This window comes from Moschus berezovskii, chromosome 20 (assembly GCF_049115385.1).
Source record: "Moschus berezovskii isolate FMDL1 chromosome 20, NW_MosBer_1.0, whole genome shotgun sequence".
Taxonomy (NCBI): Eukaryota; Metazoa; Chordata; class Mammalia; order Artiodactyla; family Moschidae; genus Moschus; species Moschus berezovskii.
The window spans coordinates 52,842,807-52,864,009 of NC_142479.1; the positions used below are offsets into that span (position 1 = coordinate 52,842,807).

General features: G+C 48.4%; 1 protein-coding gene across 1 annotated transcript; it reads right to left on the reverse strand.

The window, feature by feature from the left end:
• Positions 1-1,073: 1,073 nt before the first annotated feature.
• Positions 1,074-13,250, reverse strand: CCR7 (C-C motif chemokine receptor 7). Its single transcript, XM_055396892.2, has 3 exons — positions 13,174-13,250; positions 7,063-7,112; positions 1,074-4,032 (listed from the first exon to the last, which is right to left on the reverse strand). The coding sequence occupies exons 1-3, from the start codon at positions 13,181-13,183 to the stop codon at positions 2,953-2,955; spliced, it is 1,140 nt and encodes a 379-aa protein (XP_055252867.2). The 5' UTR covers positions 13,184-13,250; the 3' UTR covers positions 1,074-2,952.
• Between the last annotated feature and the right edge of the window lie 7,953 nt (positions 13,251-21,203).

The following is a 21,203-nucleotide window of genomic DNA, read 5'->3' on the forward strand; positions in this document are numbered from 1 at the left end:
CAGCTGAGGTTCAAACCAGGAGGTCTGGCTGCAGAGTCCGAGCTCCAGGCATTCCAGGCATTGTTCTACATATTTGCCAAATCCTCTCCATTTTGCTGTTGAGAAATCAGATTCAGAGCAGCTGAGCAACAGCTGAAGGTCACACAGCTGGGAAGCAGCAGAGATGAGAGTCCAAGTTGGCCGGGCTCCAGCGTCTCCACTCTCCCTCACCCACCTCCTGCCGTCCTGCCAGATCCTCACGTCCCCAAAGCAAGTTTACTACTTCTCCATGTTGCAGTGTCTCTTTAGGCAAATCACTTCCTCCCCCGGACCTCGATTTTCCCAACTAGAGAATGATTAGAGGTTGCGCCAGCTGATCTTTGAGGTTTCTTGCAGCTCCATGAGTCCATGGTTCAAGAGCTGTGCAGCTTCAGGCTAAAAGTCAGATTTATAGCCTGGGGTTGTAGCTGAGAAGGAATAGGGGACAAGGTGGTGATGGAAATAAGGGGAGTTTCGGAGGGGTCGTGGGGGCTGTGAACCATGAGGCAGATGAGAGAGAGAGAGGCCCTGGGTGTCCCAGTGAGTCCCCTCCTCCATCCTAGGCCCCCGTCCCACCTCAGGGTAGGCCTGTGAGAACGTCGTGTAAGCGAGCAGCGACCAGGCCAGCAGTGAGCCGAGGTCAGTGCTTCTGAGACACAGGACTGTGGGGAATGGACATTGCTGGGGGTTTTGCAAATAGTTGGAGGTATTTCAGAAAAACGTATTTGAAGCCGAGGTGGTGTGTTTGTGCGGTTGGCCTGGCTTCCTGTTCATGACGGTTCTGTTGCATTCCTCCCCCTCAGGAAGGGAGGATATTTTCCCACGTGTACGCTCACTAGGATGTACACACCAGCGTTCCCACCCTTACGTCCTGGCACGCTCCCCTCAAGGCCCGCAGTTGTGCTGGGGTCACCCCTCCCTCCATGGCAGCTGTGCTGATTAATATTAATGTGGCTGCTGGTGCCGTGGCTCCATGTGGCAGCCTCATCCTTCTCAGGGCGCCGGTCCTGGCTCGAGCCCAGTGCAGCCGGTGGAGGAGGGTACCGCAATGTGCTTATGAGATGAGAGAACGGGTTTCATTTCCAGGCAGGCTCTTTTCCCAGTGAGGCTCTTTTCACTTCGGAAAATTGATGGAGTCACCTTTTCATGAGTGTTTCAGCTCCCTCCCACCTCCAGACCCTGAGCTATTAGAGCACCAGGTCCTTCAGACACCTCCTCATATATCACAGGCTGGACTAACCTCCCTGGCTTGGAGAAGCCGGGGACTGGGAAGGCATCAGAACACCCAGTGACGTGGATCCTGGGTCTGTGATGGGGACAGTGGCTGTTCCTTGATCCCTTCCTCTCCACGATGGGTGTCCACACAATGGAAGGCCATTGTTGCAATAGTGGCCAGGAAGGGTCAAGGGCAGACCTGACTCCCAAGTATCCAGTACAGGATGTATCATGTGGGTCCCATCTCAAGCCCACTGGATCCAGGATGTCATGGCAGATAGGTGTCAGGGGGTGGTCTTCCCTCTAAACATCATTTGGGAGCCTGGGGAGACTGACTAAGGGACAGGGGCTCCAGTTCCAGACTGAGCTGGGATAGATGAACAGGACAGTGTGAAAGTGTTGCTAAGGGTCAGGGAGGGTTCCCAGCCACAGACGTCACAGGGACAATTTGGTTCTTTTCAGAGCTCGGCTCAGATTGTGTCTCTAGATCACTGCTGACTGCACAGGCTTGGGTCCCGTGAGCTCTGGAAAGGTGTTTGCAAGCTGAACACCCTGTCCTTCTGCCCCTCCTACCTCGTTCAGCCACTCAGGGCCTGTGTCACTGGAAGGACTCAGAGCATAGCTCAAGCAGACCTTGTGGCTCTGAGCATCTCTGAACAATGAAGCCTGGGGGAGAAAAGGAGTGTGGGGATGGTCAGGTGGGGTGTGGGGTTTGCAAAACAAGAACACGCTCATTTGCCATTTACTGAAAAAATCTTTTCTCCCTTTCTTTTAAAGTTGTTGTTTCCTCCAGGGAAAACTTTTATTTGTGTGTGAGTAAAATGTGCTCTCTTAATGAACTGAAAGCAGAACAGGATGAGAGATGTTTTGTCCCTGTGGCAAAGAACAAAGCAGCAACTCGTTGGCTGGCAGCAGGAAGCACTGTTTCACCCACCCCCGGCCCCTAACCTTTCTCCTTGCCTGCTCCTCCCTTCAGAGCCGAAGGGAGACCTGAGATGGGCCGGCCATACTTCATCTCTGCCCCAGAATCCTGGCTGGAAACATGGTTTGGCGGGGCCTGGCCTGTGGGAAGCACCGCACCCCTTCAGCGTGGAGAGACGGAGGAGGGGGGGCGGGCGAGGGGTCAGCGTGCTTTTAGGAGGCTTGGAGGCTGCCGCTTCTTGCTGGCTCGGATGGCAGAGGAAAAAGAGATGGAAGCAGGGATTCAGAGAGTTAGTCTGACCCGCTGGCATCCCTGTTCCTCTGCTCAGGCGAGGAATCTCCCCACGGTCTCTGGTCTTGGGGGACAAAGCCTGGCTCTCTGGAAGACCTCGCCTTGAGTCTTGGGGAGGACTTCTTTTGAGAAGAACATTGATCTGGAATGCTCGCCGGGCCCCTTCCACCACCTAGATCTCACCAACTCCCGCTCCCCTTCACTCCGCGAGGTGTGAGCTGTTTCTTGACTTTCACCTCTGGTTTTGGGGTTTAGAGGATAACGGTCTTGGTTTTGGAGCGTTGCAGGATCTGGGGTAGCTTATCAACCGCGTCTCTTTGCAGCCTTGGTTGAGGTAGCTAGCGAGGGTTGGCGTTCTTCTGTCTTCTGCGGCTCAGGTTTTCACCACGAGATAAACCTTAACGGCCAGACCGACCTTTCCCTCAGCAGCTGCTGGATCTTCTGCTCCGTGTCCCTGATTTGAGGGGCCCTGGGAGAGGTCCCTCTAGTCCTGGTGGAGAGGCCTCCTACGGGGAGAAGGTGGTGGTGGTCTCAGCCTCCACGCTCATGGAGGACCGCCGGGCGTGCCGGCAGGGAGACCACTGCCGGAGCCGCTCCTGGCTGAGGCAGCCCAGGTCCTTGAAGAGCTTGAAGAGGTCGCTGCGGAACTTGACGCCAATGAAGGCGTACAAGAAAGGGTTGACGCAGCAGCGGACGCAGGCCAGGCTGTAGGTGACATCGTAGGCGATGTTGAGTTGCTTGCTGAGCTCGCAGCTGGTGCCACTGGTAATGTTGAAGTTGGCCACCGTCTGGGCCAGAACCACCCCGTTATAGGGCAGTTGGAAGGCTATGAAAACCACGACCACGGCGATGATCACCTTGATGGCCTTGTTGCGCTCGAAGTTGCGTGCCTGGAGCAGGGTGCGGATGATGACGAGGTAGCAGAAGCTCATGGCCACCAGGGGGATCAGGAAGCCTACCACCATCTGGGCCACCTGGATGGTGATCAAGGCCTCCACATGCTCGGTGACGAGGGAGCACCGCAGCGCCTGCTCGCTGCTGCTCTTCTGGATCCCGCTGTACATCAGCTCTGGGGTGGAGAGCACCATGGCCAGCATCCAAATGCCCAGGCAGGAGAGCTTGCTGATGAGAAGGACGCGGGCACGGTGGCGGTGGGCCGAGACGGCCTGGACGATGGCAACGTAGCGGTCGATGCTGATGCATAGCAGCAGGAGCATGCCGCTGAAGAAGCTTATCTTGTAGATGCCAAAGATGAGCTTGCAAACGTGGACCCCAAAGACCCAGGACTTGGCTGCACTGTATGCCCAGAAGGGGAGGGTCAGAAGGAAGAGAATGTCTGCCAGGGCCAGGTTGAGCAGGTATGTATCAGTCATGGTCTTGAGCCTCTTGAAATAGATGTAGGTCAGCATGACCAGCCCGTTGCCCAGCAGACCCACGAAGCAAATGATGGAGTACATGATCGGGAGGAACCAGGCTTTAAAGTTCCGCACATCCTTCTTGAAGCACACGGACTCATACAGCGTGTAGTCCACCGTGGTGTTGTCTCCGATGTAATCGTCCGTGACCTCATCTTGGCAGAGGCACACCTGCAGGGAAGGAAAATACTCCAGCTTAGCTGAGTGCGTTGAAATCTCACTGCCCTGGGACTGTCTAGAGCAGTGGTTTCAAACTGTGATCAGCATCATCTGCAGATTCTCAGACCCCATCTGAGACTCACTGAACCCAAATGTCAGGAGCTGGGGCCCAGAAATCTGTTTTTCTAAACTTTCTAAGTGATTCTTCAATTTGAAATTGGTGGCTTCTCAAATTTTCACATGCTCTTGAACTTGGGGATTTTGTTCATATGATGTAGTAGGATGGGGTCAAGTCTGGGATTCTGCATTTCCAGTAAGTAGCAAGTCTTCTGAGAGACTTGATCTTACAGGTGTTAATGGCAGGCTGGAAATGGCCTAGGCATGGGGGTCAAAAGAGCCTTGGCCTGGTTAAATATACTTCATCTCTCCAAGCCTCAGTTTTCTCATTCGTGAAATGGAGATGAATACTATCTCCTTCACACGGTTGTTGTGAGGTTCCTAACTCGGATTCTGGCATCCTTTTGTCTTCATGGAACTTTGATTTTGCCTGCTGGAAACTCCAGGAGAATGGGATGGTAGGTCTTTCTTTTTGAGCCTCCTTTGGAATCTGGTAGAAAGAACTTTCCAAGGGAGGGGGCCTACAAAAATACCCCAGCTTTTGAGGGAAACTCCACTTGGGCTAAGGTTGAGGAGGGCCCAGAGTGAGAAGGTGGTGGTGGTTATAGTTGCTAGGTTGGGTCCGACTCTTTGCGACCCCATGGACTGTAGTCCACCAGGCTCCTCTGTCCATGGGATTTCCCAGCAAGAATACCGGAGTGGGCTGCTATTTCCTTTTCCAGGGGATCTTCCTAACTCAGGGATCGAATCTGTGTCTCTAGCATTGCAAGTGGATTCTTTACCCGTGAGCCACCAGGGAAGTGGAGTGAGAAGAGAGGAAGGCAAAACTCTGTTAAGAGGCTACAAAGCCCTGGGTTGGGGCAAGATGCTGTGATCATGGGTGGTGATCACGGAAGGCTTATGGATCCCTGGGGCCCAAGGCACAGAGACCGTCAGGCAGCAAGAGCTAAGGCAGTGCGGGTCCGAGCGGATGGCGGGGCCACAGCCTCAGCTGTGAGTCCTCCTGGGCACGGGAAGGAAGCGCAGCCTTCCGTCCATCTTCCCACCCTCTCCCCGCACCTTACTCCTCTCTCTCTTCCTTGCTGTCTCTTCTGGCAAATTCCAGTCAGTAGGGCTCACATGTTCAGGGCTTTTTTTTTTAGCCTATCTGCAGGGCAGGGTGAAGGTTCAGGCAGACGGCTGTGATTTGACCAATGAAGGAGACACATGGGGTGGCTGAGCTGTGCGGGGCGGGGAGCTGGGCTGGAAACTGCCTCAGCAAGCTCCTGGTCCGTCCTCTGGGAATGCGGCCCTGGGCAGCCCTGTATGATGGATTTACACAACTGGGGAACTGGAGGGGCTGTAGAGGTGATGAAAGGAGCCTTTTGGAGAAACAGTGTGACTGGTTCAAGGTTACTCAGCCAGAACAGGAACCCAGTCTCCTGATTTGCCTGGATCTTGTCTCTTTCTTACTTCCAAATTCTGGATTCATCACTGTCTGTATGGGGACGGGGTGAGGACCAAATCATGTTCTGGAGCCTTTTTTGGGGCATTGCTATCTTGAGAAGAGATGTCAGTGGCAACCCTTTTCTCTTTTCCGGGTACGACTGCAGCCCTGGAGGCCTGCGAGAGGCTGGCTGTCCTTGGCTGCCCAGGGTAACACCCGAGACCTCAGATCTGGACGTAAGGGGGTTCTGGGCTTCGGTGGGCAATACACCCAGCCTCTGTGATGTGTGCTTCCCACTGCCCTGTTCTGCCTCCTTTTTCTCTTCTTGGTACCTGCCCCACCCCTCACCAGGGGCCACCAGGCTTGATGGCTCCGCAGCACACAGCCCCACCATATCCTGCCCCATCTGAGCCACCCCCATCTCCCCAGGTAAAGAGGAGGATGAGTCCAGCTGTCCCTCATTCCCTCCCCAACCTTCCAGCCTCCACTGTTAGCACTCCAGCCCTCTGGAGTCCTGGGAAGAGGGGAGGGAGTGCTGATGGGGAAGGGGGCCAGGCTGTAGGCTACAACCCAAGCTCCAGGAGGCCTCTGGGATGGGGCTTTGGGAACAGTGCCCAGCTTGGGGCCTGCCTCTGGCCAGAGCTCCTGGAAAACTGCCTCTCTGGCCTCCAGACCTGGGGAGGAGCCAAATTCTGAAGCACTGCCTCTCCAGCTCCGGTCTCAGCCGCCTCCTCTGGCTCCAAGAGAGCTCCCAACCCCAGCAAAGTCGGGGGAAGAGTGGATTTCTAACTCTGGCACTTGGTGGGCATGGATTTTCTGTCTCCACATCTGGGATTGAGAAGCTGAGACCTGTAAGCTGGTGGCCTTTGCTCCTCCAGAGTTCTGGGCCCCCCTGAATGATGGGTTCCATCCACCCTCCGTTCCTCCAGGGTCCCCATCCTCCCCTCCCCTTCCCCCAGTGAGGCTCAGATCAGTCTATTTCAGAAAAGGGAACTGGGGCTTCGAAGGGAGCATTTAGCTGCAGGTCTTGGGAGGAAGACATCTTTGGGGCGATAGGATAGTAAACGGCCCGCAGGTTCTTTTCTCATCTCACATATGAAGATTTACACACATGGGTGTGGGCACATATGTTCCAGACCCAGTAACCTCACAGCCTTTGCTTTTTTGCAAAGCAAAGAACTCTCTCCAAGAACTCAAGAGTCTACTTTTCTGTCTCCTGGGTGGGGATATTGGAAGCGATAAAACTTTTCCTAAAAGTTTTAATTGAAATGGAGTAAAGGAATTCAGAGAACACCTGTGGCTTTCTAGGGTCACTCAGCAGATGGAGAGGGTGGCCATCAGCTTAAAGAAGACCAAATTTGTGCCTGGGTCTATTTCTTTCCAGTAAATGCCCAGTGACTCCACCAGAACCCCAGGGCCTAGGTTTGAGAAGGGCTAGGCTTGCTGAGGGGCATTTGGGAGAGGGAATGGAGCTTTCCTTGGCAGGCAGGATACCTCACCTGGAAAATGACGAGGAGGGCCACCACCAACATATTCTTCATTGGCTTCCCTGAAGGAGACAAAGTAAGAAAGTTATTGCTCAGCAGGGCTGGCTCTTTGTTATGAAAAAAGCCCAGAGAGCCAGGGAGAACGTGGGGATCTTTCATCACAAGCTCTGGACACTGCCTTTGAGAACACGAGAACCAGATTGTGCCTTGGAGCACCTGGCCAGCTGCCCCATCTCACTGTCCTCACCTCTTCTTCCTCCTTAGCTCCAGAAAGGGTCCTGGAAAGGAGGGAGACCAGAATGCAGGGCAGGCACTCCCCCCTCTTGGCTCTTCAGGGTCTCTTCTGGAATTGGAAATTCCACCCTGGCCCAGATTATCCCTCAAGGCTGAGCTTCAGCTGACCTTGACTCCTGTGTCTGGACGGTCCCTTCCTATTCCACGCTATGCAGGAAGCAAGACCCTGAGGTGGTGGAGGTGGTGTGTGTGTCCTGCCCTGCTCTTGTGCCAGGAGCCAATGGGGAGCATTTTTCCTGCACCCAGTGGGTGGGCAGCCACCTATGAAGCCCTGACTGTTTTCTGATGGAGGCTGGCTGAGGAAGTAGACTGATTTCACAGGGCAGCATGAAGGAGTGTTCCTCACTGCCTCCCAGTGGCAAATAGGAAAGTTCTTCTGGGACCCATGAGGCTCCCCCAAACAGCCCTCACCCAGCGGTCATTCATCCAGCACTCATTGGTGGCTCCTCTGGCCCATGCCCCTAGTCTGCCTTTGGGCCAGGGGCATCGTCCCTTTTACCCAGTTCAGGCCCATAAATGAGGAGGTGCCCAGAGACTGTGTGCTGCTGAATGAATGAATGACTTGTTTGCCCTTCTCCCAAGCTGCCCTGTGGGGACCTTGCCGTGTGGCTGTGTGACAGGAGTGAGGCCATTCCCCGAGGTCGCTTGACTAGTGTGGATATGTTTTCTCTTCTTAACTTGCTTCTAATCTAGGGCCTTGGTGAAAGAGAAAAGAGGCAGATGAAAGAGAAAAATGGTGGGAAGGAGTGAGTCAGAGCCTGAGTACTTTCTGGAAGCCAGGAGGCCCTCCTTAATTCTGAACGGCAGGTGGAGAACCCAGGTTCTCACAAGGCCTGATGTGCGCCTTGGTGGCTCAGTCCTGCTTGGTGGCTGAGTTGAGAGCTGGACTTGGAATTTATTTCTTCCAGGGGATCAAGCAGGGGAGACCAAGCAAGTCGACAGGGCGACAGGGTGATTTATACAGAAGTCTTTTTTTTTTTCTATACAGAAGTCCACTTAAAGTCTGAGAGCTGTGCCCTCTTCATCTCTGTAAAACCCCTTCCTATAATTGCACCAGCCTATGGGAGACAGTGGGAGAAGGAAATGGCAACCTACTTCAATATTCTTGCCTGGAGAATCCTGTGGGCCTTGGAGCCTGGAGGGCTGCTGTCCATAGGGTTGCATAGAGTCAGATACAACTGAAGCAACTTAGCATGGGAGACAGTAACTGTGATTCCAGGAATGAATACAAGGCAGGACTTGCTGACCCATCACACCTCTAGCCTCAAGAGGGTCAATAGATCGATGCTTGGGACCCTGCTTCTAGCACCTTCTGGAGGCTCAGGGCTCCCTTCAAGCAAGCAAGGAATCCTGCTTCCCAAGATGCAGCAGCACAGGGCCAGTGAGTCGGTGTGCTTGGCCACAGCACCACCTGCTGGAAATTTCATGACGTGACATCCAAGTTGCCATTATCCAGGGAGTTTGCCTAAGACAGGATTTCTGGGGTTGGGGTGTCTTGGGTGGGGGAGGAAGGGCATGGAGCCACATAAATAAACAGGCATTTCTCCCGTTATACTGCACATTACTGCTAGACGCATGTTTCTCAGTCGTAGCTCTGATGCCAACCCCCATCGTGCCCTCCTGCTCAATCCTTAGGACCTCTCTACCAGTCCTAAGGATGGCAGCCTGATGCTGAGCATGGTTGTCCAGCCCTCCACTGTCTACTTGGACCTGCCTTCCTAGCTTCATCTTCTATTTCTGGGGGCAGGAGCTGTCGTCCCCAGCTTGCCCCTGAGTATTTGCTGTCCTGGGTGGGAATGGATTTTTGTGCAACATCACGGTGGCTCCCCTCTCTCATCCCCCTTCCTTGCTGAATTATCCCGAGAGCCCCCTGAGCTCGAGTCCACATCTCTACCCTTAAGCACACTCTCTTTGCGGTCCAACGAGCTGCCCAACCTCCACTGACTCATCTTGATGTGAAGCGCTCGAGGTTTCTTTAAACACGTACCAGTCTTTCGGTTACTCTAGAGAAAGCCTGCTCTGACTGTCAGTGAGAACCGAGAAACCTCAAGGTTTTGATGTCACAACAGGTGAAACACGCGGGGCAAGAGTTGTGTTTCTATTTCACTCCATCAACCTTCTTTCCTGGGCCCCATCTCAGTCCTTTTGCCACTGGCTGTGGGAGGGCTCAGGAGGGGGAGCTAGAGGATGTGTGTAGGTGAGGTCTCCTTCCAGGTATGTTGGAGAAGGTGGTTGAGCAGGGATCTTCTAGGACCAGCATAGACAGTTTTTCAAGAAAGGTGACCAAACAGGAACTTGGGGAAACTCTGGTGTGAAGCAGAGGGGGCCTGGTCAACGGCCTTGACTCAAATGATTTTTGTCTGTTACAAAGTCATAAAGCAACTGGCCTTGGGCAGCCACCGGGGTGGGGCCAGAGAAGTTGGGAATCTCAGGGGCTGAGGAGTGGTTGAGTGATGCATTGGGTATTTTCTGAGTTCTTGAGTTTCTAGTAATGATCACAACGAAAAGGAAATTCCCTAGAACTCCAACCTTAGCTCCCAGTGAGAGAAACTAGAGATTAGTAACTTTCTCAAAGTCACACAGCTGGCTGGTAGTGTAGCTGGGCTTTGGATCCATTTAATTTCAGAAACCACACTTCCAATTCCTCTTCCGTGCTGCCTCTCAGACTTTATGTTCCGTTCTCTCCTAATATCCTGTGAGTTACCCCTCGTGAGTCTCATTCTATATTTCAGAAAATAGAGGCTCAGAGAGGTTAACCCACTTGTTTGGGTCACACAGCTGCAGAGAGATGGGTCTGAGATTTTTGAATGGAACTCCTGCTACTTCATTTCTGTTGAGTCTGCTGTGTATTGGGGCCTCTGTGGAGCATCAGGGGAATCCACACTCTCCTCCATCTATTGGTCACTCGTTCTGTTGCCTCTATCCCTGTAACATCCCAGAGCTGGCTCCACTTCTACCCTGACATAAGGCTTTGCCACCCCAGAGCTCCTCTGAAACACAGGTCACAATATTTAACTCACCTAACTGAAACAAAAAAATCTTCACTGGCTTCTCATTGCTTTTAGTAAAAAAGCCCAAACTTTTTCAGCGATGCCACACAGAATCTCAAAGGTTGACCCCGCCTGTCTGTCCTACTTCCCTTCCTTCTCAGTACAGCCAGGTTCTATACATCCTCCTCAACTTGCCTCTTTCTTGTCTCTATTAGCTTTTATTACAGTTGACCAGCTGGGAGCCTGCAGGCTGAGTCCACAGGATATTCTGCTTTGTTACATGGAGTTTAAAAAAAATTGGATTTGGATGCCTTTAGGTGGGGCTAACCTCTGAATCACTCCACTGTCCTCCACTTACTCTGTCTTATGCCCATCCCTCAGTTACATTACTGGTGATTGAGCCATTGAGATCCCTAGTCCTGCTACCTCCTAGGCCCCTTGCTTCTCCTTGTCTGCTTTGAGAACTCCTACACATCCTTCAAAACCCAGCTTAAATGCCCCCTGACTCATAGTCACTGTTCGTTTCTTTAAGTTTCACTATTGCTCTCCTTTTACCCCATCAGCACTCTCTCTCCCCATCTTGCAATGGCTCATTGACACATGTGTCTCTCCCCCCACCAGACTGGTCCTGCCTGAATTCTTCCATCAATAGCAGTTGACTGAAAGTACCAAGCAAAGAGGAGAGATTTCCCAACAGCTCCCCCAGGCTGCAGGGTTCCGCTCTTCCCTAGTCAGGCTCCTCAAAGGCCAGAAGGGATGGGCCCTGAATTCCTTCAACATCTCCCTCTGCCACTATCTCTGGCTGAGCTGTGGGAAATGAGTATCTCATGGCTCATTTTTTCTTCTTCTCTGCTTTGGAAAATTCTAACTGAAGTCTCAAGCCCCATTTCTTGAAGATGGCCGGGGAAGGCACCCGGGGCTGCCCATTCAAATCGTGAAAAAGGCCAGTGCAGCTCTGGTTCTGGCGTTTCTCATTTTGTGTAACAGAAACTCTACCCCTCACCCACCTCGGGCGCCCTGCCGGGCTGACAAAGAGAAAGAAACAGATCCTTTGCGGCTCATCCGTCCTACAAACGGCCCAGAGCCCTGGAGCCTGATCTGAGCAAAATGTCTCAGTGATGTCCCCTCCTACCAGTATTTGGGGCTCAGACAGCCGTTGGGGCTCTCTCGAATTGAGTGAAGCATTAAGAACATCCTTTTATTCTGGAGACATGTCCTGCATTAAAGGGACCTCCCCCATTAATGCCTGAGAGTCTAGCACCCCAAACCTAGTCCTTGGGAGGAGGACCCTCCGTGCGGTGCTGTGGCTGCTCTCACGGGCTCATCGAGTCAGTGGTGTGCATCTCTCTCTGACTCTGTGTTCAGTCGTTTCACGGCTTGAAATCGGCTGACAGCTTGCAATCGGCTATGATGGGAGCATTTACACTGTGGAAATTGGCAAGCACTACATATCAGGGAGCCGGTTCTCTAGCCTTTACTAACGCACCACGGGGATCTGCTTGGTTTCTTTCACAGAGGTCAAACAGAGGGGCAGGATCAGGGTCTCCAGGGGACGATGTCTGCTTTCTGGTACCATGGTTAGTAGGGGTGGATGTCTGGGAAGTGGGATTAGTGGGCAGACTGCTGAGAGGAGGGGAAGTTGGAAGAGATTTTTAAAAACTAAAATCAGAGTTCTTGAAGCCATTCATTCATTCCACAAACCTTTTTCTGCTCGCACCTCCAAAGGCCCTGGGAATCAGAGGTGCAAAATCAAAGCCTGCCTTCCAGGAGTTCTGGGTCGGTGGGTGCAACAGCCACTTTAGCCCTTTGACAGCTGTTTGCTGAGTCGACCCTAGGTTCCGAGTTGGCGGGAAAAGCTGACACGAAGGCAAGAGGCTGTGGTGTGATGGGGAGGGGTGTGAGGACAGCAGAGGATGAACAGGGAACCTTCACTTTTTAAAGCCAACCCCTTGTGGCTTTGAGGCTGCTGTGGTGTTTGTTTGCTGGTGAGAACAAGCCGTCCAGGAACCTGGCCTTTGTAGCCTCAGCCCAGTCTGACTCTTAAGCTGAGATTTGTAAATGGGGTGTCTGGAGCTGGGTGAACCCCCTAAGAACCTGCTGGGGGCTTCCTTTGGACTCCCTTTAGTTAAGACCAAAGTTAGACCAGAAGATGGATTTTGGAAAGGGAACAGCCATCTCCCTGGATAGACAAAGTGAGTGAAACTAGGGGCTGAGTTGGAGGCCCTGGCTGTGACTTCTCCCAGCTGAAGGCCCTTGTGGTCTCATTTCGTGTTGCCCATTCAACCTTTGACTGGCAAGAGGCAACAGCTTCCCCGTGGGATGTGCAGTAGAGAGAAAATAAGCACAGCTCGTGTTGCTTGTATAGTATCATTTACATAATGCACTCACCTTGAATCTGCCTCTCATCATAACCCTAAGAGAGCAGACAAGTTCAGCCCTATTTAGCCTGGGAGAGAGGTGGGAATAGGAGGGCGAATGGAGGGTCCTGAACTCTCCAAGATTTCTCTGATGAAACGGGGCCCTCAAGAGCCTTCCCCATCACCCCCTGGCTAGCTAGAGCAGGTGCTGTCCAGATCTCTACCACCCCAGCCTTGGCACCTTCTGCAGAACCTACTATTCTTGGTAACAATTGTCACCCCTTTCCCCAGGTCCTAAAGAAGTACCTGGAGGAACAGAGGTCACATTCTCTGGGAGGAGCCACTGATTCCCATCAAAGCCACCTGGTTCCTCTGGGAGGTCCCCCCATGCCTTCCACCCCCATTGCACAAAGTCATTCTGGGTGTCCAAGTGACCCCGGTAACTGCTATCTCTCTCTCTCACTTGGGGGAGGCTCACTCACCCAGGTCCATGACTCTCTCGGCGGCTGAAACCACACAGGAAGGTTGTGCCGGGGCTCTGTCTGGGGAGGATGTGGTTCCAGCCCCTTTTAAGCTGTGAGAGGAGCCACCCTCTCCCCTGCCCCTCCCACCCCCGCTCCTCCCTCTAGTCCGGCCTCACTCAGGGCCTGGACTCAGGTGGCTTCCTGGGACCAAAGGGTGTGAGGGGTATGAGAAGGTGAAAGAGAGTGACAGCCCCCTCACCGGTCATAGGATCATGAATCATTGGGTCATTTACATTCAGAAAGCCCCCCTTGCAGACTCAGGGCCCTGCCCAAGGCAGGGGAGTGAAACCATTGATTTGATATGTGTTTACAGCCTGGGTATCACATGCCAGGGAGTTGGAGATAAGTAAAGATCTATCCCCATCCTTCCCTTGCCCTACACAGTGTCACAGGGGACTACATTTCCCAAACTGCTTTGCCCTCTGGCTTTTGGGTAGGTCTGGCCAATGGGAGGCACTGAGAGATGTTGGAAAGCAGAAGGGGAGGGATGCGCCAGGATATCTCTCTTTTTTGAAATTTATTTATTTTTAATTGGAGGATAATCACTTTACAATATTGTGTTGGTTTCTGCCGTACATCAACATGAATCAGCCGTCAGATCAGGTTGTCTCTCTTTTCCTCTTTTTCCTTTTCTTTCGTTTTCTTTCCTCTTTCCTCTCCTCTTCTCTTTCTTTCCTTTCAAGTACAATTTTATTGAGATATAATTCACAAATAACTTACCCTTTTAAAGAGTACCAGTCAAAAAAATATTTTTTTGGTATATTCAGAGTTGTGCAATCATCACCAAGATCTGTTTTGGAACATTTAAAATAGCTTCCTCCTGAAAAACCACCCCTCCCCAACCCCTACTCATTAGAAATGACTCTCCAAATTCCCTCCATCCCCACCCCCAGCCACTGGTAACAACAAATCTACTTTCGTCTTTTACAGACTTGCCCTATTCTAGACATTTCACATAAATAGAACTAATCTCTATGCGGCCTTTGTGTCTGGCTTCTTTCAGTTAACATAATGTTTACATGGTTCACCCATTTGTCATATATATCAATACTTCATTCCTTTTTATGTCTCAATAATATTCCATTGTATGCATATACTCCATTTGGTTTATCCGTGATGAGTTGGACATTTGGGTTGTTTCCAGTTTTTGGCTATAATGAATAATGGTGCTAGGAATATTCATATACAAGGTTTTGTGTGGATATATGCTTCTTTTTCTCTAGAGAACATGCCTATGAGTGAAAATGTTAGATAATATTGCAACTACATGCTTAACATTTCAAGGAACTGTCAAGCTTTTCCCAAAGTAGCCTCACCATTTTTCATTCTCATCAGCAATGTATGAAGGTTCTACATCCTCAACCTTTTTTTGATTCTCTACTTTTTTTGATTCTAGGCATTCTAGTGGGTGTGAAGTGGTTTTGCTTTGCATTATCCTAATGACTAATGATGGTGAGTGCCTTTTCATGTGCCTGTTGACCATTTGTGGGCTTCCCTGGTGGCTCAGTGGTAAAGAATCTGCCTGCCAGTGTAGGAGATATGGGCTCAATTCCGGGGTTGGGAAGATCCCCTGGGGATGGAAATGGCAACCCATTCCAGTATTCTTGCCTGAGAAATCCCACAGATAGATGAGCCTGGCAGGCTATAGTGCATGGGGTTGCAAAAGAATTGGATAAGACTTGGTGACTAAACAACAACAATACAACATTGACCACTTAGAAATTTTACTTGGAAAAACGTCTATTTAAATCCTCTGATCATTTTAAAATTGGGTTGTTTGCTTTTTTACTGTTGAGTTATAGGAGTTCTTTACATAGTCTTGATACAAAAGCTTTATCAGATACATGACCTATAAATATTTTCCCCCAGCCTGTGGATTAGATTATCTTCACTTCCTTCATGGTATCCTTTAATGTACAAAACTTTAAAATCATAAGTCAAATTACTTTTCTTTATTCACATACTTTCTGCATCATATCTAAGAAAACAGTGCCTAATTCAAGTCCATGAAGATTTATTCTTATGCTTCCTTCTAAAAGTTTTATAGTTTTAGTTCTGACATTCATTTTGAGATAGTTTTTGTGTATCATGCATATTCCCTTCTATTCCAAGTTTGTTGAATTTTGTTAGATGCCTTTTCTTTGTCCATTGAGATGATAATTTTTGTCCTTTATTCTATTAAATATAGTGTATTATAGAGACAGACTTTCAAATGTCAAACCAATGTGAATTCCTGGGATTATTCACTTGGTCATGATGTATAATCTTGTTTTTTTTTTTTTCTTATGTATGTTGCTAGATTTGGTGAGGATTTTTGTTGAGGATTTTGGCATCTATATTTATAGGGGATATTGGTAAGTAGTTTTATTTTCTTGCAATATATTTTTGTAGTTTTGGTACTGATGAGATGGCTGGATGGCATCACCGACTCAATGGACATGAGTTTTAGTGAACTCCGGGAGTTGGTGATAGACAGGGAGGCCTGATGTGCTGTGATTCATGGGGTCACAAAGAGTCAGACACGACTGAACGACTGAGCTGAACTGAACTGAAGCCTAGTTGAAGGTTTGTCAATTTTGTTGATCTTTTCAATGTACCAACTTTTGGTTTTATTGACTGTCTCTATTTTTCCTATTCTCTATTTCATTTAAATAAATGTTTCTAGTCTTTGTTACTTTCTTCCATCTTTTTGAATCAAGTTTAGCGTGTTCTTCTTGTTCTGATTTCTTAAGGTAAAAGCTTAGGTTCTTTATTTGAGATCTTTCTTCTTTTTTCTAACATAGGCATTTACATTTAATAGGCATTGTAAATTTCTCAGTAAGTACATCTTTAGCTATATCCCATAGGTTTTAAAATTTTTAATTGGAGGATAATTGTTTCACAATGTTGTGTTGGTTTCATCCCATAGATTTTTATATGGTGTGTTTTCATTTTTATTCATCTCTAAGTATTTTCCAGTTTTTTTCCCTGTGAATCCTTCTTTGACCCATTGATTATCTAAGAGTGTATTGTTTAATTTCTGCATATCTATGAATTCTTCAAATTTCCTTCTGTTATTGACTGTGGTCAGAGAACATACTTTATATGATCTCAATTCTTTTAAATTTATTAAGATTTGTTTTATGTCCTAACATATGGTCCATCTATGTTCCATGTGCCGCTGAGAAGAATGTGTATCCTGCTGTTGTTGGGTGGAGTGTTCTGTGGGTATCTAATAGGTCCAACTGATACATAATGTTGTTCATGTCCTTTATTTCCTTATTGATCTACTGCCTCATTGTTGTATCCATTATTGAAAGTATCATATTGAAGTCTCTGACTATGATTGTTGAATTGTGTATTTCTCATATTTCTCCCTCCAATTCTCTCAATGTTTGTTTCATTTATTTTTGGTCTCTGTTGTTTAGGTGCATGTCTGTTTACTTGTTATGTTCTCTGGATGGACGACCCGTTTTATCATTGTAACATATCCTTTGTCTCTGCAAACAATTTTTGTCTTAAAATCTATTGTGTCTGATATTTGTATAGTCTTTCCAATATTTTGAGGGGTAAATATTTGCATATTTTTCCATTGCTAGGCTATTTCCTTTCTCTCTCTGCTTCTAGCAGCCAGTGGCATCCCCAGCCATGGCTACATGTTTTTGATCCCAGAGTCCACCCGCCAACCCCTATCTCTGTGTCTCTGTGGTGCCAGCACCTCATGAAGAACCTGCACTTTAGTTCCAACTCCTGTCCTATTTTCTGGGCTCTGGTAGAACTACCTTTTCCTGCGTTTCTCCAATTCTAGGGACGGTGGCAACTTCCTGCTGTTATTAATATCTGGGTGGCTTCACCATCCTCTGTTTGACTTATCAGCTCTATCATCTGTGTAACTGACTCCCCATGTTAAATTCCTTTTGTCTGAAATACCTAGAGCAGGTCTTCTTTTTTTTGCTTCTGCTCTGACTGATAGAAGATGATACCTATTCCTAAGGAGTTTAAGGCACAGTAATCCCTCCTTCTGTGGTTACAATTATCTGTCCTCAACCATAGTCTGTGGAGAAGGAAATGGCAACCCACTCCAGTGTTCTTGCCTGGAGAATCCCAGGGACGGGGGAGCCTGGTGGGCTTCCGTCTATGGGGTCACACAGAGTCGGACACGACTGAAGTGACTTAGCAGCAGCAGCAGCAGCAACCATAGTCTGAAGATATCAAATGGAAAATTCCAGAAAAAAAACAGTTCAGAATTTTTAAATTGCATACTGTTTTGAGTAATGTGATGAAATCTTGCACTGTCCTTCTCTGTCCCACCTGGGATCCCCAGCCATTGACATCATCATGGCTTGATGATCTAGGATCACTTGAAGCAGACAATACTCCTTCTGATGATACCTCAGCAGGAGTATAATGTTATGTTACAATGCCCATCTCACTCACCTCACTTCATCTCATCAGGTAGGTATTTCATCATCTCACATCATTATAAGAAGGAGGGTGAGCACACTGCAATAAGATATTTTGAGAGAGAAAGAGAGAGATCACATTCACATAACTTTTGCTACAGTATATTGGTATACTTTTTCTATTTTATTGTTAGCTATTTTTGTTGACCTCTTACCATGCCTAATTTATAAATTAAATTTTATTATAGATACATATGTATAGAAAAATATAGTAAGGATGATATATAGAGTTTGGTAATATCCATAGTTTCAGGTATCCATTGGGGGTCTTGAAACATATCTCCCACAGATAAGGGGGGTCTACTGCGTAGAAAAAGTTAAGGCTAGATTGCATCTCTGTTGCCTACAGTTATGACTGAGACCATGATGCTTTACCTAAAATAAGGGAAGGAAATCCAAGATTGAATAGGGCTGGAAGACAGGTGGACAAATAGATAGAATAGCTTTTCTTTGCCCTAAAGAGATGAAGAACATTCAATTGGGATGCAGTGCATTAAGCCAAGCTCTTCACCAGTTCTTTGTATGATCTTGGGTAGGTTGCTTCCCCTCTCTGGGCCTCAGTTTTCTCAAGTATGAAGTGAGGATATGGACTGCCTAGGAGATACCCAAGCTTTGGCATCTGAGACTCTGAAGTGCAGAACTTTCTTGTGGCATCCTGTCCAGTGCTTAACCAGTCTCTTTTATTCCAAATCCCCCAAATGGAGACCTGAGAAGCCCTCATGGAACTGGAACTTTCCTTCCATTCTAAAGATTCTGGCTGCTCCCATCACTGGTACTTGGAGGTTGCTTACTTTTAAAGATATAGACAATCTCTTGCACTAGGTGGGAAAGACTCTAGTGGGCTATATCCGGGTAGGGTGTTGGCAAGGAAGGGCAGAAAAACTTCAGTTTGGAACTATTCTAGAAGCTTCCTCCTGAGGTCTTTTTCCATGTGCCAGATGCTTCTAAGAAAAATTGAGCTTAGAGGCAGAAGACCTGTGTTCTAGTCTTCCTCTGCTGGAATGTTTTATGTGGCTTCAGACAAGTCAGTTCCTCTCTCTGATTCTTGGATATCCACCTGAAAATAATGAGATTGGACCAGGCTCCCTTCCCAGGATAATCCTTATTGTCCTCAGGGATTTTCTTGGTTCTCCAGCCCCATATAGGCCCCAGAGAAGACCCCAGATCGCATCCACAGGATACAGGGCAGGACTGAAGAGCTCTGTGGTAGATGCGCCATGTTCTTAGGGGATAAAGGAAGCATCCTGATTTTGATCTTCTCAGAAGATGCAGCTGGATGCTAAGCCGTGGTGCCCACCCCAGACCTCTGCTCACTGTCCTTACCAACCTCTCCTACTCTGGCTGTGAGAACATGGCACACTTCGGGCTGGAGGCCTTCAGTTTCAGTTTCTTAGCTGATCCCTGAGCAAGGCGATGGGAATTCCCTAGTATTTCTCAACACTCTGAGCTTCCCCTCCACATGCTAGCATTCAGTTAGTGACCATTCATTCTTTCTGAGAGGGATAATATAGGAGGAACCTATGACTTTCCAAATTGCATCCCATCCTTCGAGGTCCAGGCAGGCCCACCTTCTCTTTCTTTCCTCCTCTGAACACTCATAGCACTTAACTTGAAGGACACTCAAATTGCCATTTATAACAACAGCATGGGAACTGTTTTCTATTCAAGCAGAGATGTTATGCTTCTTGAAAGAAAGATTGTGCTGTATACATTTTTGGCTGGTCTTTGTAATGTGCCAAGCAATGCTGTGATTTAAAAAATTTATTTTTAGGTCTTCTATGGTGGGTACAGTGGATAGGAATCCACCTGCCAATGTGGGAGACACGGGTTTGATCTCTGGTCTGGGAAGATTCCACATGCCTTGGAGCAATGAAGCCCATGTACTGTAACTACTGAGCCAGTGCGCTAAAGCCCTCAAGCCGCAACTACCGAGCCCACATGCTGCAACTACTGAAGCCTTTGTGCATAAAGCCTGTGCTCTGCAACAAAGAAAGCCACTGCAATGAAAGTCTGTACATGTCAGTAAAGAGTAGCCCCCACTCACTGCAACTACAGAAAGCTGGCACACAGCAACAAAGAACCAGCACAACCAAAAATAAAAAATAAAGTAAATAAAACATATATCTAATATCATCCACTTACGGGTGCCCTGGCTGTTATCCTCTGTCTCAGCACGCTTGTTAAGACCATGTGTTGCATACCAAGGAAAAGATTTGAAGCCAGTCCCTTGAGACTGCTGCTTCTTTCCCTCTGGGTAATCTTTTTTTTAAAAAAAATTATTAATTTTTTTTTATTGTCTAGAGAATCTTAAAAGTCAAAGCAGGGACTCTGGAAGTGAAACCCCTTACCAGTGCTTGGGGACTGGTTTCTGTACCAAGGACTTGTCCATAGGAGAAGCAAATGCATTGTGCTCACTTTTATCTGGGGCATCTTTGTACCACTTGGTCTATGGTTTTCCAAAGATTGATTGGAGGGAGTTTGGGACTGAATACCTAATAAATAGATGCTTAATGAATATTTGATTGATTGATGATATGATTTCAGCCTTTTCCTAAGGTGACACCACTTCTTCCAGCTCTCTCTTGGGGGTTCCTTTCTTCTGTTTAAATTTATATTGGGAGCTGACTGCAGATTCTAGTCTCAGCAGCAACTTGAATAAGACCTGTATCATGGCAGAGCAGAGAACACCTTGCTCCCAGGAATGGGCCCTAGGACATCCATATTTCTTCCTCAGTGTCTTCACTCATTCATTTATTCAACAAATATTTGATAAACACTTGTATGCTAGGCACAGTGCTAGACTCTACAGATATGAAGATGAACACCCATGGTCCCTGACCTTGCCAAGCTCAAGTGGAATGTGGTGGGTATATTCGCTTGGACTGCCACAACAAATTACCACAAACTGTGTAGCTTAAACACTGGAAATTAATTTTCTCACAGTCAATTGTGAGCCTGGAAGTCCCAGATCAAGGTCCAGGAGGAGCAACCTCTCTTCCTTGCTTGCAGATGTGTACCTTCCCATTATGTCCTTATATGACCTTTTCTTAGAGTGTGCAAGGTGACTTGGAGGGGAGAGACAGAAAAAGGAACAAAGAGACACAGAGACACAAATGCAAGAGAAAGACACACAGAGAAAGCTTTCTGGGGTCTCTTGCTTTTTTTTATTAATTTTACTTTTGACTGCACGGATCTTCGTTGTTTTGTGCAGCCTTACCTTAGTTATGGCGAATGGAGGCTACTCTGCATTGTGGGGTACAGGCTGTCATTGCATGGGCTTCTCTTGTTGCAGAGCACAGGCTCTAAGGCACACAGGTTCAGCAGTTGTGGTACTCAGGCTTAGTTGCTCCACGGCATGTGGGATCTTCCCAGACCAGGGATCGTGTCCCCTGTGTTGGCAGATGGATTCTTAACCACTGTGACACCAGGGAAGTCCTGATAGCTCTTCTTATAAGGACATTAATCCTGTTGGGTTATGAACTCACTTTTAGGACTTTATTTAACCTTCTTTCCTTAGAGGTCCCATCTCCAAATACAGCCACATTG

Coding starts and splice junctions, on each gene's coding strand:
- CCR7 (XM_055396892.2), bottom strand. Junction 4,033..7,062: donor CCCTCCTCGTCATTTTCCAG/GTGAGGTATCCT, acceptor CCTTCCCTGCAG/GTGTGCCTCTGCCAAGATGA.